The 27148-nt window shown below is 40.6% G+C and overlaps 1 protein-coding gene across 1 annotated transcript in view; it reads left to right on the forward strand.

Annotated features, from left to right (window-relative positions):
• COPA (COPI coat complex subunit alpha) overlaps nucleotides 1–27148 on the forward strand; it is a 915755-nt gene that overhangs the window by 215469 nt on the left and 673138 nt on the right. Inside the window, exons 10-12 of the mRNA XM_044059531.1 lie at nucleotides 5054–5136; nucleotides 11634–11784; nucleotides 13288–13354. Coding sequence (XP_043915466.1) covers nucleotides 5054–5136; nucleotides 11634–11784; nucleotides 13288–13354 — 301 coding nt within the window. The remainder of the gene's footprint in view (nucleotides 1–5053; nucleotides 5137–11633; nucleotides 11785–13287; nucleotides 13355–27148) is intronic.

A 27148-nucleotide genomic window follows, 5' to 3' on the forward strand; every position in this document is an offset into this window, starting at 1 on the left:
GAGGGACTCACTCTTACCCCCTGTGCAGACAAAGCATGATACTATGGTCCATAGCAGCTTCCATGGGCATTCATCTGATAGCTCAGTTTCTTCCTGGAAGGCTCAACACTTCAGCAGACCAGTTGAGCAAGCAGGTCCTGGATTCTCACAAGTAGCAACTAAACAAGACGGTCTTCTATCGCATTATTCAGCATTGGGGCACTCCACAGGTGGATCTCTTCTCAACTCCGACCAACCACCTTCTTCCAACCTTTTGCACCAGGGATCATCACGACAAGGCTTGGAAAGTGGATGCTCTGTCCTTCCCTGGACACAGCTCTCTATCTATCCATTCCCTCCTCTGCCTCTTCTTCCCAGAGTGCTGTTAAAGATGGGGGATGACAAACCAAAGGGCCATCATCATCAGCTCCAGACTGGCCCAAGCAGCATTGGTATCCACTTCTTCGCATTCTCTCCCAGTCTCAGCCTTGGCATCTTCCCCTGATACCAGATCTCTTGGCTCCGGAGGGGGGAAAGGCTCATAATTTAAACCTTTCCCAACAGGTGTTTGAGGTCCTTCATGAGGGCAGGAGGCCTAGCACTAGGAAATCTTACGCAGATAAGTGGAAAAGATTCTCCATTTGGATGCAGACTAGAGGGGAAGACCCTTCTCAACCTGCTCTTCCTCTTATTCTTGACTATCTGGCTGGCTTGCTTAATGGTGAACTTTCCTTTTCTTCTATCACGATTCATGCTTCAGCTATTTCTGCACATTGTTCCTTTGAGCAACCCATTTTCTCTCATCCCTTGCTGAAACAGTTCTTAGGGGTGCTAGCAATTTAAGGACTCCCAGAAGGGCACCTAAGGAACTGTGGAAAACTGCCTTTCTCTGGGCTATTACTTCATCTAGAAGAGTTTCTGAGCTGCAGGCCTTAATGGCAGTAGAGCCTTTTATCATCTTCCATGTGGATCGAGTTTCTCTTCGAACTAATCCCTCCTTTATGCCTAAGGTGGTTTCTAGCCTGACTCTTAACCAGTCTATCCACCTGCGTACCTTCTTTCCTAATCCTCAGAATAAATGGAAGAGGTTACTGCATTCCCAGGATGTGCATAGACAGCTTAGATTTTACCTGGAAAGTCGGATCAGTTGTTGGTCACTTTTGCTCCTGGAGCTTGGAGCAAAGCTATTTCTAAACAGATAATTCCCTTTTGTTACTTACAGCATGGCAAGGTTCCTCCACAGAGTATTAGGACCCATTCTACTAGAGCAGCCTGTACCTCAGCAGATTTTTTAAGTGGTGTACCTACTAGGAACATCCTGGAAGCAGCTCTTTGGACTTCTGTCCACACTTTTACTAAACATTACAATTTACCCTTGTTTTAGTCCAGGACTGGTTTTGCCACTACAGTGTTACAGGGCATCCTTACCAAGCCTTAAACAGTGGGTTTTCCTCCTCCCTTTTATTTTTCTTCTGGGCTTTGAGAATCAACCCATTTTGCAAGGTCTGCAACAGTGAAACACGATAAACATAGTAACGTTGTGTACACTTAACATAAATGTAGATGTTCGAGTGTATTCACTGTTGCAGCCCTGGTCCCCCCCCCCCCTTCCATCCCCCTTTTTTCCTAGGGCTCAGACTGGATTTTTCTTTTCCTGGTCTAACCTCATTTTTTTGGGGGGGGGGGGGGCTCCTGACAGTTAAGGCAAGAAAAACTGAGGAAATGGCGTCAGCTGCCTTCCTTTGTACCTGACGTCCTGATGTCAGGCTGAATCTGAAGGCAGTTGACGTACTACACCAAGGACTTTGGTATTCTGGCCGACTGTGGGCTTCCGGGAGCCAGATAACTCATTTTGTAAGGACTGCAAAAGTGAATACACTCTAACATCTACATTTATGGTAAGTGTACACAACTGTACTTTTTGCCATTTCTCTTCTTCAGAACCTGGAGTTTACAGTAAACTTCAAAAAGTCTTCTCTTACTCCTACTTAGGACCATGTTTTTCTGGGTTGCAGGATTCAGACGGTGCCTTTGCTGGCATCCCTGCCTCCTCCCAAGGCCTTGATTCTCATCTCCTTATCTCAAAATCTTCTTCCTCTGGCTTGCATTATAGCCAGGGAGTTTCTGAGAGCTCTGGGTTTCATGGAATCCACCATCCCTATGCTCCCCCTGGCCAAACTTCACATGAGCAAGTTTCAGTGGTTCCTGAAGTCAGTTTGACTTCAACGTGCTCATTCTAGAATTTGTACTTCCTCTTCTGCTTTGTTTCAACAAAGAACTTCACTGGTGGACCCATTAGTTATTTCTGAATCCAGGGCTCCCCTTTTATCTCTCTCTTCCCTCTCAGGAGCTGTTCACTGATGTTTCAGATGTGGGATGGGGGAGCAGCTTTTGGCTCCCTAAAAGTGCAGGGGTGTGGTCACCTTCTCAACAGAAAGAGCACATCAGTGTCAGAGATGAGGGCTCTTCTGCTGGCACTTCAGGCTTTTCATCCTCTTTTCTTCCCATGACCTCTCAAGGGGTTTTAAAGATAGTACCACAGCGATGTGGTATGTGAACAAATAAGGGGGGGGGGGTAAGGTCATTTTTTTTCTTTGCCGGTTAGCACTCCTCATGTGGGATCTGGCTGTCTAGTATCAAGTAACTCTTCAGGCAGTTTACATTCCCTCAGGTCAAAACATTGTGGAAGATACTCTGAGCAGGTTCTTAATGCAATCCCATGAATGGATGCTTCACAGGGCTGTGTTTCTGGACATTGCCCACCACTGGGGTACTCCTCAAATAGATCTTTTTGCCTCCAGTCCCAGGTCCACTGGTTTGGAAGGTGGACCCCCTGTATTTTTTTTCTTGAAGGGGATGTTTCCCTGTACTTTCCATCCCCTTCTCCTCATTACAAAAGTCCTGTTCAGAATTCAACAGGATGCTCCCAAAATCTTGTTGAGGACTCCCTTTTGGCAAAGACAGCATTGGTTCTCTCGTCTGCATTTAGCCAAGGACAATAGTCACAAGTTACCTCACAGGGTGGGCATACTCGCACAGGACAAGGGCTCTCTCATCTATTCCCACTTGTCCACTCTTCAACTGACACTGTGGGTAATAGGATTTTGATTCCTCATAGACACCTTTTTATGAGGACATGCTTAGGGTTCTGCAGGAGCCCAAGAAACCCAATAGTAGGAAATCCTACTTTATCCAAATGGAAATGGGTATCTATTTGGTGTCTTTCCCATAACCTGAATCCACTTACCTTGGACATTCCTTTGGTTCTTTCCTATCTGTATGCATTGCTCAGTTCTGGTTTGGCTTACTCTTCTGTTAAGGTCCACTTATCAGCTGTATCTGCTTGTCTGTCTTTATCTTCTCCTTTGGCTTTTAGATTTGAGGCTAGACAATTCCTAAAAGGTGTCCTCCTTAGGTCTTCCAGGAAGCCTGTTCCTCCTCCCTGGGATCTGAATTTTGTCTTGAAATTGACTCTGGGCTCCTTTTGAACCAGCAGCTTCAGCTTTCTTGCAGCCTTGCTCTTGGAAGACTGTTCTTTAGTTAGCCCTTACTTCTGCCAGATGGGTGTCTGAGCTTCAAGTGCTTACAGCTTTACCTCTTTTTATTTATTTATTTATTTATTTAATTTTTGATGTTTCATAAGGACAGGGTGTCCTTTCCATATACTAATTCTTATTTTATGCCAAAAGGAGTGAATGAGTTGTCCCTTAATCAATCTATTCATTTGCCCACTTTTTCCCTTCTCCGCTATCTGGTAGTGAGAAGGAACTGCATACTTTGGATGTGCATAGACAACTCAAGTTTTATTTGGATAAGTCTAAGATTATGAGGAAATCTGATCCGCTCTTTGTTTCCTTTCATCCTAGGTCTTTAGGACTAGTTGGGTCCTAGCAAACTATGTATTCTTGGGTCTCTAAAGCTAGTTCTTTTTGCTGTTCTTTTCATGGTAAGAGCCTTCCTGGTTCTGATGGGGCTGTGGCTTCCTTTGGTGCTTTTATTCAAGGGTTTGGGTACTAAATCTATTCTTGAGGCAGCTGTCTGGACTTCTGTGCATATATTTACCAAACACTATAAGCTGAATGGAATCTTCAGAGCTAAAGCTGGTTTTGCTATGGCCATCCTTTGTGGCTTCCTAGAGGGCTCTGCTGGTCCTTTTCCCTCCCAAGATTCTTCTTGAGCTTTGCCACTCTCCCTAATGTTATGAGTACTGCAGTAGTGATATGGAAGGACCTAAAAACTATATAAAATCTTACCATAATGGTAGATGCCCTTCTCTTCACTGTTGCAGTATTCACTCCCTTCCCCCCGGGCCATTTCTCATCTGCACATACTGGTTACCTCTTGGTTTTCCTTGGACTGGTGTTCATACGGGGGCTTTCAGTTCTGAGAATGGTATGTCTGGACGTCACCTTTATACCCTATGCTACATGAGCGTAAGTGTGACATACGGCATACCTTAAAGCAACCTAAGGCTTTGGTATACTGGCCGGACATCAGAATTCCCTAGGCCGGGAGTCCCTAATGTTATGAATACTACAACAGTGAAGAGAAGACATTTATTGTTATGGTAAGATTTTACACAGCTGTATTATCTTTTTGATTCCATTTGTAAAGTATCCCATGACTGTTCTGCAGTGGAGTATTGTGATGACCTTACACAATTCTACTTCATTAATAAATAACACAAAGTCAAACTGACTCTGAAGATGCCCATGAGGGTGAAAGCGCTTAGTCAGTTACGGTTGCTATATACATATTCTTATTTTATTTTTGGACAATAAAGGTTCCGTGATTTTATCTGTTTTTTTGCTTTCAGTGCCTTTCTGGTTACAAAAAGTCAAACTTGCCTTGGTAACCATGCAGTTAATTAGCCAAGCTGGTTTGCTGTTTGACTATCTCAGTTGTAGGGCAAGATCTAAGCTAATAGCTGCTTCATCATGTAGCCTTTTCAGACCCTTTGATGCAAGTTTTGTATTCCAAAAATGAATGCCGAACATTTGTTCCTTGATGGCATTTTTGTTTAATTTTTCTGGATGTGCTATTAATTGCTTTTGTTTTCCTTTACATTTCTTAGGACTGGTGTACAAACCTTCCGCAGAGATCATGATCGTTTTTGGGTTTTGACAGCTCATCCTAATCTCAATCTGTTTGCTGCTGGTAAGAGCTCCTGCTCATTTATGTAAGGTTCTGCAGAGCATTTCTGAATGTCCGATAACGGTGTGCCTTATGTGACTTTTGTAATGTCACATTTCAGACTTCAGAAATCTGTCCTAATGCTTAAGTGCAGGTCATATAATTCGGAGTGTTACTCACAAATTATATCTCGAGCTTTAGAACATTATAATAAATTCAACAGGGACATTCAGGAAAAAAAAACGTATTTATGCAAAGCACTAATTACTGTGAGCTGATTTTCACCTACTTTCAGAATGTTTTTACATGAAATGTTTTGTAGTAGATTGGGAGGTAATTGCTGCATATTCTACATATTAGAGGTACATTTTTCACTGCACATTACTGTAATTGTATAGAATTAGTTAATTTCATTAAAACTGTACTGTTATACTTGACTGAGGGCAGCAGGGTGACTTTAGCAGTCCTTTGTTACTGTTGTCAGGCACAGCCTTGTGGTGGTAATTTGTTTATTTTTGATACAAGAGTTCTGTGATTGGCAGTACATTGTGGGACAAAATGGAGTCTTTGTGCTTGTCTGTGAATACAGAGTACTGTAGATGAGTATGCATCAGTAGAGATTTTTGTATTGTGGCATTTTGGCACAACACTCTATCTACCCACCTGCCCATTAACATATTAGGTCCTCTTCTTTTCTCCATATTTATCAATGACCTTCATCTAGCAATCCCCCAAGCTACATGTGTTCAGTACGCTGATGATTCTACACTTGTATGTACAGCCACATCAACTTCTAAACTTCACTCCCTTACCTAAGAAGTATTTAATACACAAACCAGAAAAAGTATTTAATACAGTAGAACAATGGTTTACACAACATTGCCTTCTGTTGAACCCCAAAAAAACAAAACTCCTCCTTTTCAATCCTACTTGTAAGACTGTCCCAATAGATTTCTCAGTAATATCCACAAATGGTACTCCCATATCACCTGACCCAACTACTAAACTACTTGGTATTACCATAGACAACAGTCTTAACTTTGACACACACATCAACAATACGATAAAAACCATCAATAAAAAGCTAGGCTCTCTCTACAGAATCAAACCATTCCTTTCACCAACAGTCAGAAAAACTATTGCTCACACCCATCTAATCTCTACACTCCTCTATGCCTCACCCATATTTACTAATTTATCTAAAAATAACCTTGCCAAACTGGATATCTCCTACAATAACATTGCCAGGTGTGCTACTGGCAACCCATTCAGAACCCAGCACTGCTATAATCTTAAGCAGCTTGGATGGCTAGAAATTCAGAATCTGCTTAAATTCCACCAACTAACCATTGCCCATAAGACTCTTTACCAACCTTCCAGTACTCCTATATTAACTAACCTCATCTATCCCTATAAGAATCTGGATTCCTTGCGCTCATCACACAAACTTCTTGTAAACACCTCTAAATCTAATAACAAGGCTGGGGACTCTCTTTTCAGCAACACTGTTGGAAAATCCTGGAACCTTCTCCCCAGTGAACTTTCTTCAGTTTCCTCCACATCTCTTTTCAAAAACAAACTGAAACTTTTCCTAAGAACACACTGGCTATGCCCCTGTACTAAACCTGACTGATCAGTTTTTCTACTTTTTCTACTCATAACAGGTACGGCCTACCCACTATTTCCCTATGACTAGCTCTACCTTCCTTCTTGCCACTTCACCTTTTTGCTATCCCTTACCCTTCTGTTCATGCCCTAAGCTTACTCTTAGTGTGGAAACTCTTTAATATATATAAAAGACACACTTATGCCTCTTTTAGTTTGACTTTCTGTATTCTATCTGCAATCTGAACTGTACCTGCCTACTGCACTGCAAAGTATTTCTGTCCTCTCTGTAATTTTGTCCACTACCTGCCTTCGGCACTGTGATGTATTTCTGTCCTCTTTGATTTTTCCAGCCTAACTTCTAATACTCTCTGTAAATATAAAGGTTTTATTTTCCTGTTATCCCAGACCTATTTCTTCCCAGTCTATAGTATAATATTCATATCCTGAGGGGTCCCAACCACTGCAAGTTATGTTATCTTGTTATTTGGTAACATGTCTGCTAAACCAGCAAAAGCTAATACAGCAAGCTTGAATACTTAATAAAGCAGGTAAGTAACAATAACTCTTATTTATTATCTCCTTCAAAATTCAAAGATCTTTAGTTACAGTAGTAATATTATGTCAAGTAAGAAGCTTTACAATTTCATTAAATATTTTACCAATAAAAGACTGCCCCTGGCCTAATTGAGCCCTGTTGGTGGACATCCTCTTCACTAAAATTAACATTACCAGCCTTAGGTACCTCCAATAGCTGTGGCTACAGGGGGCCCCTTAATCATCATTGGCTGTGTGAGGGCCCCACAAAAGCTGCTGTTGGTTGGGGAAAAATGAGGAGAAAAAATGTATTAATTTTCAATTACACCCTTTAACCTGAACATGACTGTGATATGACCCTGCTAGGGCAAAGCTGTAATGAACATAAACAAAGTAAGCACTAGAGAGATCAGCAACCCAGGGTGAACGATCACAGTGCAAACCTTGGAGTTTAGGAAGAGCTGCTACTTCTAATCTTCAGGGATGGTTTCTTTTTCAAGGTTTTTATACATACTGGCAGAACAACTGATACTATAACTCTCAATGTCTTTGCTGAAGAATTCTGTTCAGTGATAAAAATTATAGCATAATAAAGTCTTAAAATGAAGAACACATTTTAAATATTATTCTGATTCACTTAAAAGTTACTAGACTAACACATTTTGCATCAACATGCATTTTTAGACAATAAGTATGAAAATCTGATGACTGGATTTATTGTGACAGAGCAAAATTCTGAGGCAAAGTCAGGAATATCTGTGAAATCAGGGATAGTGATAGGTATTGATTTACAGTGAGGTAAATAAAAATGACTTATTCCTGCTGCTGTTTGATGACTGCTAAACACCACTCACTGATCTTGTGTAGCAGTACTAGTGTACAAAATATTTGCTGAAATAAGTACAAAACTATCATTGCTGTGATGTGTGTGTGTGTGTGTGTGTGTGTGTGTGTGTGTGTGTGTGTGTGTGTGTGTGTGTGTGTGTGTGTGTGCAAAATATCACTTATTTTTATCAATGCATACATCCAATAATGCTGGGACACGCATATTATTCTTCTGGGTATCAATAAAAGATGCAGCTAACAAGTGATTATATTTCAAAAGTAAGACTTAAAATATGTCACAGAGCATTCAGACACTTTGATCGTCTAGGAATCTGGTGGCCTCCACTCCCCAGACTGTATAAATGGATACAGGGGGATCCCTTAAACATCCTTGACTTTGGGGACCCTAAAAAAGCTGTTTTTGGTTGAGGAAAAACGAGGAAAAAAATGCTTTCATTTTCTGATTGCACTCTTTAGCCTGAATGGAGTTGTGATATGAGCCTGTTAGGATAAAACTGATAATAGCCTCTGCCCTCAACCACAAATATTCTAAACCATCCCTGCTTAGATGTTTGTGTATATAAATATAGGTTATGTGGGGGCTGGGAATTGTGTAGTCATCCTTCCCTTTCTTTGTATACCTCTGAGGTCTGTTAGAAAAGTAAAGTTACTTTGGCTCCTGTAGGGACAGTGTACTGCCTGGTAGCAGCAAAGTAGAATACATTATTGCAATCATTATTTATTTTCACTTTCCTCACAACCAGGCACATACTGGTTCGGGGGAGCTAGGATTGTGGAGTAAGTAGGCATGCTATGTATATGTATTTCAGCAGTCACGTGAAATACATGACTGTGGCCATTTGAACCTCTGCTTTCATTCCAGTCTAACACCAGAGGGTGGTATAGGCAGTGACTGTCTTTTTGGAGGGATTAGGGAGGCAGGCAGTATTCCCATAGATGATCTGTGTATCCTCACAACAATTGACTTGCTAATTTATTTTGAGCTACTATTTTTGTCAGCTTTGAATTTTAAGCCTTGGGTACAACTTACGTCTTCACTGAAAGAAAAAAATATGACTGAAATTCTTTTTCTTACTCTAGATTTTTGTTTAGACCACTTTTGGATTAAAAGGTTGGGAATTGCTCTGAAATGCAACCCAGAGCATCTACAACCCCTATGGCTTCTGGGGGCATTGGCTTAATTGAGTTATTTCCTAAATGGTTATTATTGTGCTGTCTTGATCAAGAAAATATATTGAAAAGATGCAAGGGAAACTAAAGCTGAACCACAACATTGAATTTCTTTCCTTAATCATAATTTCTGTTCAAGCCATCATTGGGTAAAAAGAAAAAAAACTTAAAAAGCACTTTAGGGCATATATAAAGTTACAGCTTGCTCTGGAATAATATTAGTCCTATTTTTAGAATTGTACTCAAATTTTTAAAATGGGAGGTACTTAGACCTCTATGATAATTTATGTATTAACCTGTAATAACATTGTTTGTAAAAATGTTTTATTTTGCTATTTTTTTTCTGCACGGAGCTTATCTCCCTGGGCCTCTGCTGAAAATGGATATGCATCCAGTTGGACTAACCCGGTCAACAAATGTAAAATAAAATAAAAATAAAATAAATTGTGTTGCTCAGAAATGTAGCAGGATTTGTGTGTGTCCTGAGAATGAGAAAAATTCTTATGCATCTGTTTTATTTATTGGGCCTGCTGAGTCCAGAGAGGGTGTCACTTTTAGAACGGTTGTCTGTGCCGAGTATAAAATCTAGTTGCTGAAAATGCTAACATCTGAAGATAGTGTTGTGTTTTTTATCGCATTTAAGTTAGTGAGGAATGAATAAACTTTTCATGTGTTTTTTTTCCAATAACCTATCTATAGTAATCCATGTAAGAGTTAATTCCTTTGGTGTGTTGAGTTTGCCTTGTTACAGAAGTTAGTTTTTGTGATCTTGAGAATCTCCAGGTTTTATCTGCCAGTCTGAGATCCTTGTCTGACCTTCATTTTCTGCTTAACTTCTGTAGTTTTCTAGGTTGGCTTTAACAGGCTTTTTATCCTTTAAAGTCCATTGGAGAATGGCACTAATACGTCATTTGTACAGGTTTGAAATTTTTTTTGTTCTAAAATTAAGTAATAAATTTTGGCTCTGTGTGTTATTCCCAAGAAATTGTCATCTTTAGACATAAAGGTGCTTCAGAAGTATAGTATTGCAGTAACATAAAGGTGCTTCAGAAGTATAGTATTGCAGTAACATAAAGGTGCTTCAGAAGTATAGTATTGCAGTAACATAAAGGTGCTTCAGAAGTATAGTATTGCAGTAACATAAAGGTGCTTCAGAAGTATAGTATTGCAGTAACATAAAGGTGCTTCAGAAGTATAGTATTGCAGTAACATAAAGGTGCTTCAGAAGTATAGTATTGCAGTAACATAAAGGTGCTTCAGAAGTATAGTATTGCAGTAACATAAAGGTGCTTCAGAAGTATAGTATTGTAGTAACATAAAGGTGCTTCAGAAGTATAGTATTGCAGTAACATAAAGGTGCTTCAGAAGTATAGTATTGCAGTAACATAAAGGTGCTTCAGAAGTATAGTATTGCAGTAACATAAAGGTGCTTCAGAAGTATAGTATTGCAGTAGTATGTTTTTTCCTCTGTCCCACTCTAGTAGCACCTTTCTTGAAGTATTGCCAGTTACTCAAATACTCGCTGCCTTCAGATTGAAATAGCTTACTGTGCTTATTATTCCCAGTAATAGATGGTGATCCCTTTGTGAGCTGAAGGGATTATAGCTTTAGTAGAGACCTCCTGAAGGTGGAATCGTACTCACTGACTGAAAAAGTGCTACTACCCAAACCACTTCTGTTGTGGCACACTGATCCAAAAAAGACCTCGCTTAACTTTTTAGTAATTGCGTCTGTGTTCTTTCAGGCATTCGGGCACTTATGATGTTAACTGGATAGAAAACATTTCCCTTTAAAATGTATGTTTATCTTGATGGAGCAGTCACTGCTTGATCCCTTGTACCTCACTCTTTAGTTCTGTCACGGCAGATCTTCAGTGTTGGTTTATTAACATTTAATCCAGAGCTTCAGTGAGTTCTGCTTCAGAGTCTACAGGGAATGCCGTCATGTGGTTTAGTAATGCCGTTCTTCAGCCAGTTAGTAGTGCCTTTTCTGATGCATTTATTGTGTCAGAATGTTTGTTTTGGTATAAATGACATTTATAGTTTGCTGAGGTTCTAGGACATGTCAGGATTTGTTTAATCCAGTCTTCTGTTACATGTATGTGTGCCCATTGACAGGCACAGTATAGAAGATAACTGTTAAGATTCCAGCTCAAAGAGTGACCCATATGATGTCCAGCCATCACCTCACTCTCAGCTGTAAACGCAGGACTTGCTTTTACTTGAACATATGACTTTGTGAGATGCAACTTACAGTTGTTCCACTGTTCTGACTTGGGTTTCATTTTTAGCTTTCAAACATAAAAGTAACATTTTTGTAACCGTTACTTTACTGATAAGTGTTTATTTTTATTTCCTTTCCAGGCCATGACAGTGGAATGATAGTTTTCAAGCTAGAACGAGAACGTCCTGCATATGCTGTCCATGGTAACATCCTTTATTATGTAAAAGATCGCTTTCTGCGTCAGCTGGACTTTCACAGTTCCAAAGACGTTGCTGTTATGCAGCTTCGCAGGTAAGTGAGGACAGGTGTACAGGTGTTTGACAACATGCTACTTAAAAGTATAGAGAAAGCTCCTCTTGAACATTTCCTTCGTGTTAACTCTCTGTACTTTGTTGTACCATTAGTTCACATCCTAGAACTGTAATAACTGTCACACTAGTGTAAAAATGTCACCAGTTCCAGGACCCACCCCCTAACAACTTTGAATTTTGATATCTAGACTTGTTTTGGTATAGCTGCTTGGTGGTGCAGTTGCCATAAATGTGTACAGGTTTTTTCTTTTACATATGAAATAGGGAAGAAAAATGGACCTAGATTCTCTTCAGTCTGTGAATTATAGTGCTACTGGAAGATATGTTTCTTCACTATTAAGGAACTCTTCTCCTATTGTTTGCTCGTAATGTTAAATATTGGAGTATTATTTTTCATATAAAACTAAGAATAAAAAGAACCAGCATAACTATGTATATTTTATTCACAGATTTTTGTTTAAATGTGCACATGAAATGACTCACTGAGACAGTTTCCCCATTGTCAGGAATGATAGTGCAGGAGTACCACAGATCTTTGAACCAGTGTACAAGGACAGATGTAACACCCAAGACCAAAATAAAATGAAGATCATTTCAAAAATCCAACTGTTGCAGAGTATCTTAGACCAGAAAATAAAGCATTGATGGTTACTTATTTCACTTCACCATAACATTATAATAAAAGTAACTGAAAAGATACTTAAAATAAAAATGCACCCTACTATTCACTTCCAAACTAAATTAATACAAAATATCCGTTCAGATGTTAAGTCATAGTGAACAGTTCACACAGTAACTGTTATGGGAGGATGCCCCCCTCATTCTTTGTTTAAATCCAGTCGGAGGTCACTGTAACGTAGACCACGTGAATCTTTCCCCTACATGGTATTTATTTTCCACTGTCATTGTAATGTCAGCTTTATCTGTTCACATACTACTCACTCCTTTCCAGCATCTTCTAGATGTTGAACTCTGTTTCACTATGCTCATACACCACATAGAATCTTTCCCGTGTGATGTTTTATTCCTGATTGTTTGTGTTTCATTCTACATTTCCAATAATCCAGCCACACACACCTCCTGCATTTGTCTGAATTTGGAGTAACTGTGGGATATCGTTAGCCATAACTTTTGATAAACTCTTGTTTGTGAACTCTTGAATTGTGATTTGAAATGCTCTGATTCTGTTAATTGCCATGCTGTCTTAATATGCCTTCATACAGGGATAACATTGGCAAAACATCTTTAGTTTATCGAAATTTTGGAGTGTTGTCAACATCATTTGACAAAAGTAACCTGTTGTAATTGATTTGAGTTGCCAGTAAAATAATGGTGGGTGATGCATGCATAGGCAGACAGAACATTATGTGAAGCACAGCAGAAAAATTATGTTTAGAATCTTCTTAAGGTAAAGGGGTGTTTGGGACAAGTTGCAGCAGATTAGAAGTCTGAGCTTCTAACAGGAATATTTTTCTCCCTACAGTGGTTCCAAGTTTCCTGTGTTTAATATGTCGTACAATCCAGCTGAAAATTCAGTTCTCCTGTGTACGGTAAGAGCACTTAGCTGTGTTGTTGATGGTGCATTTTGATGAAGAGAGAGCTCCACTGAAGTTCTAAGTAAAGTCTGAGTTTAATTTCTTAATGTATTAAGGAGTTGTACTGTAGCTGAAGTGGACCCCATAAATCAATGCATGTTCATATTTACTAAAATCACTAATACGTTTGTCTTTACCAGGAGTGTTCTTGCATTTTTAGTCAGCAGTAAGCTTGTGAGAACTTGTACATTAGTCTTGTTTTAATGGTTGACTACAGTGCATTTTTCCTTTGAAAACGTATGGTCTTGGCAAAAGTAGGTTAAAGCCTATAGCCTCTCTTGAATATTTGTTTGTCTAAAAAGAAACAAGTATGAAACCAATATATGAAAAAATATAAAATAAATCCAGAAGTGCTGAGCATCTTTTCAAACATCTACATGCTGTATTAGATTTATTAGATGTATTACTTGTGTACTAATAATTGCCTACTTTTGAAACCACATTCTGCCATAAACTAAAACATTAAGCCTTTGTATCACTAGATGCAGCCACAGTAGCATGCCGATGCTCGGATTTGAACCCGCTGCAGGTTCTTTTCCAATTTATTTTGCTACTCCAAAGCAGACAAACATCTGTCAAGTTTCTCTTTAGTAGATTTTTATTTGTTTGAGACCATAAATTCATTAATTTCATTTCATTTTTTTAAATAAGCCATAAGTTAGTCTAGCAGTCTTAGAAGGCTTGTTTCAGCTACACTGTGTTCAGTGGGTATAGTTTGAAACTATCTATCCACATGTAAATTCTTCTTTTGAAAATGTAATTGTCACACCAGTTGTGTAACTAGAAGGTTATGCTCATACCTAGAGATGCATATCCTGTAACTCAGCTGTAGATATAAACCATATTTTCATTTTAACCCAAACATATCTAGTTTTGAAGGGGAAAAAGAGGATTACAGGAGTAACAACCCCTTTTGTAAACTGTATTAAGAAAAATATAATGTGTAGAAATGGTTATAATATGTAATATACACATCCTATGTTAAACTGTTATAGTGGGCATTTATAGTAAATTTTCTTACCTGCAATAAATTTTAGTAATGTAGTAGATGCATTGCAGTGCATTTTCGCCTTTAGCATACTATTGCAGCTTTCTTGTACCTTATGTTTTTCATGATTTTTAAGAATTGTGCTTGTGGGAAGAATCTTTTATTAGCCAGACATAATTTGTTGGCAAATTCCTCTTGTGGTACTTCTTGGAGCGGTTTCACATTTTGGAGGGTGAGGACACCTTTTAAAACAAGAAATATGCATTTTTCATCATGGGGACAAAAGTCAGGTAAGCACTGGGCAGGTGCCAGTTTTTTGACAATTTAGGTGAAGCTTTAAAAAGAAAGTTGATGAATTGCATTGTGATTAAAAAAAAAAAAAAAAAAAGTGATCCTTTTGCATCCTGACATGTTAATGGACGTTGTTCATGCTATCATTCATTTGTTGTTGACAAAGGTAGAGCGCTGATCCAGATGAACTGTTTCCAGGCCGCAACTTCTGAATTTCAGACAGGTTGCTGTGAGATCATATTTATCAGAAATGCCATGGGAACGGATTTACAACTTGTTACTTCTATCCATTCTAGGCCACCCTAGCCCCTTTTAAGCACATTTTGACTGCAGGAGGCTGGTTTTGTTTCTAGCATGAGCCAGTTGCAATGTGTTTTGGAGGTGGGGTGTTGTATTTTTTCTATCTTTTTTGCTTGATTATAAGATTCAGTCTGCTCACCACAGGAAGATATTTTTGTTTCAGCCTTAATTACTGTCCCACATGTACATGCGCACACACAATCTGACTCTTGCACGTGTATCTCCCTTCTGATTACCGAGGGGGATTTATTTATAGCAAGAATCTGATTTAGGGTATTGAACCAAAATACTAATTCATCTTTTTTGGACCACTTTTACAGTTAAAATACACTTTTTCAAGACAGCAGCGACCTCCAAAACAGAAATGCAAGCAACCTCCACCCCCCAACACAACCCAAATGACATACAGCCCACAAACTTAGTGTGCCACTCAACCACAGCCCATAAGGCATAACAACATACACAACACTCTAGTTATAGGTGATTCTGTAGTCAGGCACACTGATGTTCCACTCCCCAAGCTAAACAAGGAGAAAGTTACTGCCATCTGCCTGTCGGGTGCCAGGATTCGCCACATAACGCACGCACTCAGGTCACTCCACAACACGTACAAATATGACTCTGTCATTGTCCATGTTGGTGTGAATGACCTGAGACGTACCTCCCTGGACTACATGAAAAGAGATATGGAGGAGCTCTCCGATCTTGTAGCCCAGGCAGGTATGACCCTAGCCCTGAGTAGCATCCTGCCATCGCCCAGAATGGTACCGCAGTACAAGGACAAAATAATTTACTTCAACAATTGGCTAAGCTTCTGGTGTCATTCTAAGAGGATCCAGTATCTGTCTGCCTGGGATGACATGATCGACAGACCATGATGTTTTGCCAGAGATGGCCTGCACCTCTCGACCTTGGGATTCTGGATACTGGTTAAGGCTCTTGCCACCCCTATAGTGCCTTTTTTAGGCAAGGTTCAAATGACAAATTCACCACCGTAACAAGTACAAGCAAGCAAAATCTGAGGGTAATGCTACTGAGTGCTAGAAGTCTAAATCTCAAAATGAATTCACTCGAGGCACTCCTTAAAATGGAGTACATCGACATCTGTGCAGTGGCTGAGACCTGGTTCAAGGCTTCAGAGAGCACCCCTGCATTACCAGGCTATAATTCATACCACACTTTTCGGCCACCTAACCTGGACTGTAACACTAAAGGCGGAGGTGTGTCCATATTCATTAAGGATATCCACACCTCCAGGCTAGTTGCTCAGCATAATGCATCCGAGATTATCCAAGTGCAACTAACTCTGGGCAAGACCGCATTCCAAATTGTAACTTGGTATAGATCCCAGATCCCCCACCATGCCCCAGGATTCCCACTCCTCATTTCTTGATGCACTGGAAAATATTAGGGTACAACCCAACTCCCTAATAATGGCTGATTTCAACAACCCCACCATTAACTGGGAAAACTACTCATGTACCAACTCTTTTGCTCAACGTTTTGTGGAATTCATAAATTCCAATGCCTTGGATCAACTTATCCGTACCCCCACCAAGGGCAGCATTATCCTAGACCTGGTCATTACCAACATGGGTGACTGGTGTTCCACACCAGAGGTCAGTTCCTCATTGGTCAGATCCGACCACAAGCTAATCACCCTAGACATCCGCATCCTGCCCCCACCCCCCATTAGGGAAACCACCATAAAAAATTTCTCCAAAGCCAACTTCACGCTTCTTAAGACAGAAGTGGCAAACTTCACGGCACCCATGCAGACAGACAGTAGAGTTACGACTGCTGAGTCCAACACAAATGCACTTTATAAGCACTTACACGACTGCATGGATCGTGCTCTTCCTAACAGAACCAAGATGCTATCCTCCAAAAAAAGGAAGCCAATCTGGTGGTCCCCTGTCATAAACAAACTCTAAAACAGAAGAAAGAAACTTTTGCAAAAAAGTGTAAAGTCCCATGATTGGAGGAACTCCCTGGTCAGCCTCAGTAAGAAGCTGAGATCCCTCATAAAATCCTCCAAAGCTAGTTACGAAAACAAAATAGCCACTGATTCTTAAGCATTCTATAGCTATGTCAAGATTCTCAATGGCAACATTCAGGTCTGCTCTGAGTTTTACAGCACAATGGCACTAAATATACAGAACCAACTGATATTGCTAACATCCTGGAAGATAGGTTCAGTGCTAACTTTATCCCTCTCTTACCCCCTAAAGGGCCCATCTCTATACCAGAAGAATGCAAGGTTCCTGTAATCACGGCTGCATGGGTAAAAACCACACTCTCCAAAGCCAAGAACACAGCATCCATGGGACCTGACAACATCCCAGGCTGCATTCTACATGAACTACAGAATGAACTGGCACCCCACCTAAGCACCATGTTCAATCATAGCCTCACCTCAGGCTTTGTGCCCACTGAATGGCGCACAGCGACTGTTATCCCACTCCACAAAGGGGAGCCACCACGGACCCCGGGAACTACCGACCCGTTAGCCTAATGAGCCTGGTCTGCAAGGCCATGGAACGTATCATCATGGAACTTATAAACAAAGACATTGGTAATCTCCAAACTCTGGACCCCACCCAATTTGGGTTTCTAAAAGGCAGATCATGTCTCCTAAACCTGATAGACTTCTTTGAAGCAGTCACCAAAGCTGTAGATGAGGGTAAGGTGATTCACACAGCCTATCTAGATCTCGCCAAGGTTTTTAACACCGCCCCTCACTCTGGAATTATATATTCACTCACTAAACTAGGTATAAATCCCTATGTCACAAGATGGGTTGCCAACTGGCTCACTGACATAACCCGCACTGCAAAAGTAGCAGACTCCAAATCCGACTTCAGACCAGTGACAAGTGGAGTTCTACAGTGTTCAGTTCTGAGTCCTCTCCTGTTTGGTATCTATGTTTCTGAAGTACAAGGTAACAAAGTTCACAGATTACTGCAAACTAGGAACCATAATCGAAACTCCTAACAATGTGGAGATCCTACAAAAGGGCCTCACTGAGACAAATGCCTGGTGTCAAAGCCATGGTCTCAAGCTTGGTGCCAAAAAGTGCATTGTCATCCCCTTTAGTAAAAACTATGTACCCATGAGCTACCATATAGGTGGTAGTCTACTTAACACCAAAAGTGTGGTAAGAGACCTTGGGACACAGGTGGACAGTAGTCTCTCCTTTGATAATCACATCACAACAGCAGTCAGGAAATCCTTCTATGTGGTACACCACATCACAAAAAGTTTCTCATCCAGGAAAAAAAGAGGTCATTGTTCCCTCTACTCGTCACTCATTAGACTCGTTATAGAGTACAACGCCCTTTTTGGTATGTACAACGCCCCTTTTGGTATGTACATCACAAGACATCTACAACAACTGAAAATGCCACAGAAATACCCCACAAAGAGAATTACCGACCTCAAACAGATGCCCTATGCAGACAGTCTCAAAAAACTCCAGCTTTACTCTGTCGCATATCACTTATTCCGAGGCAGTCTCTGCCTAACATACAAAGCTATGTCAAACCCAGAGCTGTTGGGACATGCTCCACTTAAAGAAATCCCATTCCCTCCGAGCTACACGCTCTAGGGACCTAAACCTCATCACCACAATAAACAGAACATGCTGGAGGGATAGATTCCTGTCCCAGAGACTTCCCTTACTCTGGAACAAACTACCTATCTAGATCAAAAAAAAGTTCCTCATTAGCACTCTTCAAGAAAAATCTTGATGACTGGATGGGAAATAGAAAATTCACCCCAGGGATCACCTCTGTGGCTCTGCTCGACAAGGGCACAAGAAAATAATTTTCTTGGTCGGCGAAAGCCAGAGTACCTTTTTGGCTAGGCCTATGTAGGTCTTGGGGCCAATAGCCTAGTACCTACCTATGAATCTATTTTTTTACTTTAGACCTGAACATTTTGATGATTGAGGAGGAAAAAGTCAGGTATATGCCCATCTTCTACTTTCTTTGATTTGTTAATACCATGTGCCTTGAGACCGTTATTATTTTAGGGGGTTGGTATTTGTTGATTTGCCTAGACAGTGGGTTGTTCTCTTCAGTAGCATACAGATGCCTGCAAGTTGTGGTATTCCACCTGTGGCAGACTTGCTATTTCTGAGAAGTGTGTCACAATTACTAGAAAAATGTACAGCTTCCATGAAGATTTTAAGGTTTTAGGAATAAATTCTTGAAGGACCAGCTTCCAGTGATATATTCCTTTCAGAAGGCAGTAAAAACTGTTTTAGGCCTCTACACTTAAAGTCCAGGGCCTTTTTCTTAAATATTGTTAAAAACAAAAAAAAGTTTGATTCCTCTCATTTAACTTTTAGAAGAACAATTTACCAGTCATGTATGCTGTTTTGTTTATTTACAGGAATGTATGAGAGAAGTGTCTTTAATTTTTTTTTTTTTTTTTTTGTGACTAAAATCCAGTTAGTGTGAGTATGCAATAATACACCCCTAGTAAAAGTATATCAATTCTATTCTATGTAAACTTATAAAATTCAAAAAGCATTGAGGAGTTAATAGGATAATACAAATACAGATTTGAGATAACATCAACTTAAGTGCCTAATGCATGTTAGTGGTTCACTTTGCTGTAGACCCCTCTGCAGTAGAATTGTGACTGTAAATAAGATCATTTACATGCAAGTATGTCTACCCAAACCCCTCTCCCCACCTCATATGCAGTTAGTCAGGACATTTCTGCCATATACCTCTGCATCCTAACTTCTGACATTACACGGTCACCTGTGGGTTTGTCTAACCCACTGCTTCCAGAGGTGTTCATAGGTTCATAGGTTGGTACTAGGCTATCAGCCCTAGGGCCTATACAGCCTAGCCATAACAATTCCCTGGCTATTTCTTCCCACATTATTTACTTTCCTGGACCCCTGTCTAGCAGGGCGACTGACGTGATCCCTTCAGATGGGGATTCTCCTCATAAATCCATCAGCAGTCTTCTCAGACTGCTGTAACTCCCATAACTGTATTTAATCTATCCACATATAAATATCCTTCGACTTCCATCATGTATTGAAAGTCAAGAGAAGAAACGGTGTACTGGATCCAGAAAATAAATGCATTTTAGGACAAACCTCCCATACCCAAATTGAAATTAGTTATTTACTTACTTATTTACCATTTCTGTACCAGGTAAGTGGACTGGTCTGTTTGTTTTCAGCCACAGGCCAAGCTCAAAGAGCAAAAAAACATGATCATTAACAATATTGTATACAAAATGAGTACATGGCAAAATGTAGAACATAGATAAACTGAAACCAGATAGGCTAACATTAGAAAAGCAAGCATTGATAAAAATATATATGTAACAAGCAAGCTAAGATGTGTGTAAAATACATTGCAATCATACATACAATACATAAACTCATGTGTACATGTGAAATATTTTCACATAAGATGTCACATTAAGAGACTGAGAAAAAAGTTTAATAAATGTGTTCTATTCATGATATGAGATGCTAAGTTGCCTAACGATCGTCATGGTAGAAGTTGCAGGTAGATTCAGTAAAGAGATACTGGTAATGGACCATTTTGTATCCCCAGCAGGTGGGGCATGCTAGCACTTTTTACTCGCTGATTATGAAATGCAGTCATCCAGTGAGAGAGACTGTGGTAAAGACATGGTCACAAGCCACGTCTGTGATTAAACATCTTGTCCTTATCCTCAGAAAAGAACAGAAGGTCCAAACCTTCAAATAACAGGATGATCTGTGTTCACTGTCTCTGGCAGTAAGCTCAGAGGACTAATCCTCCTACTTGTGTATGAGCTGCTTCCTGTACAGGGGGACAGGATTTCAATATTTTCACCTTCATTTACAGGTTGTGTGACCTTGAGTAAGTACTTTAACTAGGCACTGCTTTGGCAATGTTGAAAATTTTGGTTAGGCTCCTTAATGTCCTGAGACTGACTGCATGCCAAGTAACTATCAACTGTAGTCCTAAGGCCCATGCAAGTGTGGTCCCCTCTTCTGGCACTGCATATCATGGAGTGACCTCTCAGACTCCTACCATGCAGATGTCTAATGATTTCAGCCCTTCTTCTACCCTTCAGAGATATCTCACCTCTTAGAGCACCACACTTGAAGACTGGTTTATGCCAAATTGTCCATATGGCTTTTCCAGTTTTGAATGGGACTGACAAACCCCATTTTATGGATAAAGTAAAAAAAAAAAAAAAAAAAAACGATTTTAAGTACTCGCAAAAGTCCTTTACCACATAATCTTACAAATAAAAATGGAAATTGTGTTGCACATTGGGCAGTTTGAGAAGCCATCCAACTGAAACAGGCTTCCCTCATCAAATGTGTTTTGCAGAGATTTTTTATAGGGCTGAGCTACTTTTTTTTTTTAAGTCCACTAAACAGCAATGTCTAACTTACACTGAGGACAGTACTTCCCTTCTTTAGCAGATTCTAAAGTATTTAAGGTTGTCTGGCATGAGCCTACTACCAGAGATCTCCAGTGAAAGGTCTGTTACCTCCCTTTGATCTGTATCTTGTACTGGAAGCAGTGACCAAAGCCCCCTTTTACATCCGCTTGGCAACTGAATGCTAGGCCCTGTCATTAAAACCCACTTGGTTTTCCATAAGAGTAGTGTAATACTGGACAAAATCCACCTTTTTATGTGCAAGGTAGCCATTGAAACTGTACCCCAAACCATTCCAGTAATTTACCAGTGCTTTCCTAACTATACAAGTAAAATCTGAACTGAGTGGATGTGCATAGAGTAGGGAGATTGTACATGAATAACACCAAAAGCTTCAGAAACAGCTCACCTGTGTCTTAAGTCCCCATAATAATGGTTACCCTATCACAGTGGATTCGGACTGCATAATATGTTTCAGCAGGGTAGGACTTGCTTTTTACACACAAGGCCTTCTCCATCAGAGTTTTGTCCAGATCTGATGCTTTCCTTAAAGTTAGTTTGAGAGACTGTATTCTGTAGTGGCTACATGGTCCAACCCGAACATCTTAACTGAACACTACAGTTGGACATTCCTGTAAACATTCCTCCTATGAGGCAGCCGTGCTCTTAGGCATGACTGAGAGGTCACTAAGGATGTATCTCATCCGATGCAAAAGTTATGCTCTTACCATAATGATAGCTCTGTAACAAATGCACCCATATTTGATAACACATTCCTTCCCCTCCGTTCCCCACCTCGGCCAGTGTTATCTTACCATTTTCTGCCCACTAAGCTAAGCACAGCCGAATCTGGCTAGTAGCAGTCTTTTGCATCTGTCTTTCTATTGGATACCTGCAGAATGTATCCCCTGAATACCAGGTAAGTTCAGTTAGAAGAAATGGAAACTTAAGAACCGGGGAACATCATTGGAGCAAAGGGAACATCATTGGAACAAAGGGACTTGGAGAAACTATCTAAAGATTCCTTATGCCTATGGCATATAGTCCTAAAGGGCTGCCAAAGATGGATGCACGTCTGTACTAATCTACCATTAGTGCAAGGTAGCTTTTATTTGGTATACTAATGAATTCTAGATAAAGATGTAAATGATGGATGGAGTACATGGAAATTGAATATAGCTGTAAAAAGGTAAAAATAATTGATTCAGGATCATGGCTTAGATTTGAGTGGTGTATCTGGTGGTACTAAGTCCTGACATATTTGGGAATATGCCCATGCACCTCACCTGTATGATCTACATCCGTAACTACTATACATTCATATTATAACTGCTCATTGTACAGAACACCTGTCCTGTCCCAATTCATAATGGGGATTTGTGTCTTATCTTTTTTTTTTTATTTTTTAGCATAATAGACTAGACTTCTAATATTCCTAATGGTAGCATGTTTTAACTCATATGTTCTGAATTGCACAACTATATATTGTTTTGTATGTTGTCTATACTGGGAAACTGATATCTGTGACTGTCCTTTATCACATTGCCTCTCCTCTTTACATTCTTTCTTGCTTCACTATCATAGGTTCATAGGTTCATACTAGGCTATCTGCCCTAGGGCATTTATAAGCCTAGCCAGAGTGTGTTTGGCTTTCGCCACCCATTTTAAATTAATTTTGCTATGCCTTTTTTTGAGGTTAGTATACTGTGCCTCTGTCCAACAGTGACACAGAAGTGATAGCCAGGGTAAACCTACGATCTCCCATCCACTCATCAAGATTCCTCTTGAAGAGAGTCAATGTGGACTCTGCCTAACCTGGACTGGGATTTTATTCCAGAGTGAAGGGAGCCTCTGGGTTATGAATCTGTCACTCCAGCATGTCCTATTTATTTCAGTGCTGAGGTTCAAGTCTCTCGAGCGCTTAGCTCGATGGGATTTGGATTTTCTGAGGTGCAGCATGTCCATTAATTCCGGGTTGGACATGGCTTTATACGTCAGGCACAGATCGCCTCTGAGCAGGCGGTATGCCACTGAGTAGAGCTGGAGTTTCTTTAACCGGCAGCATATGGCATCTGTTTGAGCCCTTTGATCCTCTTGGTGAGGTACTTTTGGGGTCTTTCCAGTTGCTGCAGGTGTCTGGTAAGGTACATCCCAAAAGGGGCATTGTACTCAATTATGGGCCTGATGAGGGATGAGTAAAGAGGCACGATGACCTCCCCTGATCTAGATGTGAATCCCTTCATGATTAGGTGGGCTATATAAAATGTTTTTCTAACCACTTTGGCCACGTGGTTGTCAAATGAGAGATTGCTATCAACTTGGGTCCCCAGGTCCCTAATGACTATCCTCTGCCCTACACAGAAAATAAATTCCACCCTGCCGGACATGGATTGAAGCCGGCGTCTCTGTTTAGTCAAGGACCTGCTTAACCTACCCCCTGAAAGAATTACCTCTGCAATCTCAAGGGAATTAAAAACAATGTATGTCTGAATACCGTTGATTTTTGCTAAACTTTGACACTATTCCCACACCCTTGCTAGGTGGTTAGAACTCCTTCTCTATCCGTTACTGCAGCAGCCAACCATCCCTTTCTCTGTACCCACATAACTAGCCTACTACTACCTTCTCCTGGCCACGATAAAGCCACATTTCATCTGCTTCCCGGTCCCGGGATCTACAAGGACCCTTTGCTGTCCTTAGATTTGGCCACTAGATGGCGGCCTGACTCCACTTATTATCCCCTACCTTTAGTGCAGCTCCTGTTCAACTATCTAGTGTAATTCTTCATTATTTATACTTTCGACCCCACTCCCCTACGATCATATCTGCTTCCCCACTTCCAGTCCTTAAGGTCTATACTCTCCCTCTGTGCACTCCTGAATACTGGACCTACAATCTGTTCAGCTGATTGTTCCCAACCCAACCTGATAACTGCTCCATTCACCCTGTGGGCTCACTCCTCTACCCTTCCCTGCCCCCAATTCTCACCCGCCTCCAGTACTCCTACATTTACCCTCACCTAACCACACCCCCTCGTTAACTGCCACCTCCACTCAGCAGAAACCACTATCTGCATCTCATCCTAACACCCAACCCCCCCTTACTCCTAACCCACCACTTTCACACAGTTCACCCTCTATTATCTCCCCACCTACGCTCTTTAACACCTATTACTTATTTACCCCACAATTCCTCCACAAACTGCCATCTTACCACCAAAAGTTAAACCTTTTTACTACCTCATATCCCCACTTATAATGCTTTTTCTCACAGCCTATGAATACCATTACCTACCTGGCTCTCAATATCCTACCTCCAGAACTGCCACTATTAACCAACTACACTACTCCACTCCAGTACTACCCCACCTCTTTTCTAATACTTGTAATGATAAACCACTTCATCCCATACGAGCCACCTATATCAACCCTAGGACTAAATACTATCACAAACTCTTACTAAAACTCCACAAACTGCCTAACCTCATAGCCGATGGTGACATCCACCCTAACCCAGGCCCAAACTCACCTGATCCCACCAACTCCACAAATAACACTCTCGTTGGCCTGCAAAGCTCATATAATGCCCCCAATTCATTGCTGGTCTATCACCTAAACATCAGAAGTATAAATAAGAAGGTTCACTATCTGCATGCCCTCCTGGACATGCACTACCCTGACCTACTATGCCTTACTGAAACCTGGCTCAAACCCAATATTCCTGATAATGAGGTTATACCCCCCAACTACAGTATAATAAGACTTGACCGCATCTCTAGGAAAGGTGGTGGAGTAGCCATCATGTATAAATCTACTCTACAAGTATCCACAATTAGTGTACCCCACAAAGCTTGATAACTAGCAACTCAGAAACACGCATCACAAAGGTCCAGCTTAACTAACACAAATCTATAAATATAGCCTGTATCTATATTCCCCCAGGTGACAACACAGACACCTTTAGAAGGGATCCTACAATGGTTATCTATTAACCACCCCCAGGAAACTATTATTCTTGGGGACTTTAATATTGACTGGACAACCTGCTCATCTGCCCCACTACCCATATTAACTTACATGGCTTCTCTCAGATCATAACTTCCCCTACCAGAATCAGTAAGCCTGACAATAATGAAAGTATCCTAGATTGGATATTAATAAACAACAAACCCCAGTTATATAAATCGGGCGCCCTACCTGAGGACATGAGTGACCACTTCCTTACCTATGTAATCAGAAAAAAGAATGACATCGCTCAACAAACTACCTTTAAAACCATTAGGAATGCTAAGAACTTTAATCTGACTAATTTCCAGGATGAACTTAACTCATGTGACTGGTCCAATCTTAAACTACTTCCTCTTGACAAAGCAGTCTCAAACTTCAATGCTAAATTCCTCGCCATCTTAAGATAGACATGCTCCCAAATGAACTGTCAGAACCAAAAACTAAATAGCTCCATGGCTAACCAGTGATACAAGACAAAAACTTACTGCTAGAAATGTAGCATGGACCTCCTGGAGATCCACCAAATCCCCACAAGACCACATCAGATATTAACAACTGAGAAACGAGGCAAAGAAATCCGTTATGCTTGACAAACCAAACTACTAATACAGTTTGCAGCAAAAGCACCAAAATCAACCACATAAATTCTGGTCAGGCCTAAACAAACTGCTCCACCCAGGTAAATCTTCAGTCCCCACCCCCTCAACTACCTTACATCTACCATCTACTCCTAAATCTGTTGCAAAGACCTTTAATACTTTCTTTACAGAAACAATACAGTCCCTAGCCAATAAACTATATCCCAACACCTCTAGTACTACCATACCCACACAATAAAATATACTCCCCTTTAAATTTGATCCAGTACCTACAGCCTTTATTAAGTCCTTACTTAAGAAACTGAAACCCACCACCCTTGCAGCAGACCTACTACCCGCAGAATTTCTCTAGAAAGCCGCTAATGAAATAGCATATCCTATCTCTATCTTAATCAGTCGAACTATCCAGAAATTCTACATCCCCTTCATCTGGAAAATCTCCCACATTATTCCACTTCACAAAGGGGGGAAACTCAACTGAACTCTCAAACTGTAGACCTATAGCCATCCTAGCTCCCTTGGCCAAAATAATGGAAAAGTGCATACATAAGCAACTTTCTAGCTCACCGTAGTCAGAACACTCTCCTAGCCCCCTCCCAGCACGCATTTAGACCTGCCCATAGTACAACCACAGCCCTTCTCTCACAAAATAAATCAGAACTGTAATTACAACAAGCTCTCCTCAGCCCTCTTTCTAGACCTATCCAAGGCATTTGATATAGTGAATCATGACCTACTCCTAGACGCACTAAAATCACTTTGCTTAGATAACCTAGTAATCAACTGGTTCCATTCTTATCTGCCTGGCAGACAACAAGCTGTACTCTGGAAAGACACTCTCTCCCCCCTTCTACCAGTCACCTTTGGTGTCCCCCAAGGATCTATATTAGGCCCCCTCCTATTCTCCATATTCATTAATGACCTACCCAAAGTTATTCCAGATGCAACATGTATTCAGTATGCAGATGACTCCACCCTAATCTGCTCTGCCACCACCCCCACAGAATTACAATCCCTGTCCCAAATCACCTTCAACAAAGTAGAGGACTGGCTCACCGGTCGGCGTCTCCTATTGAACCCAAATAAAACCAAACTATTACTTTTCTCCCCTACCCGTAAGGTCATATCACCACTGATTACAATCTCATCTAAC

Source organism: Protopterus annectens, chromosome 17.part0 (genome assembly GCF_019279795.1).
Source record: "Protopterus annectens isolate FY-2018-M chromosome 17.part0, PAN1.0, whole genome shotgun sequence".
NCBI classification, from domain to species: Eukaryota; Metazoa; Chordata; order Ceratodontiformes; family Protopteridae; genus Protopterus; species Protopterus annectens.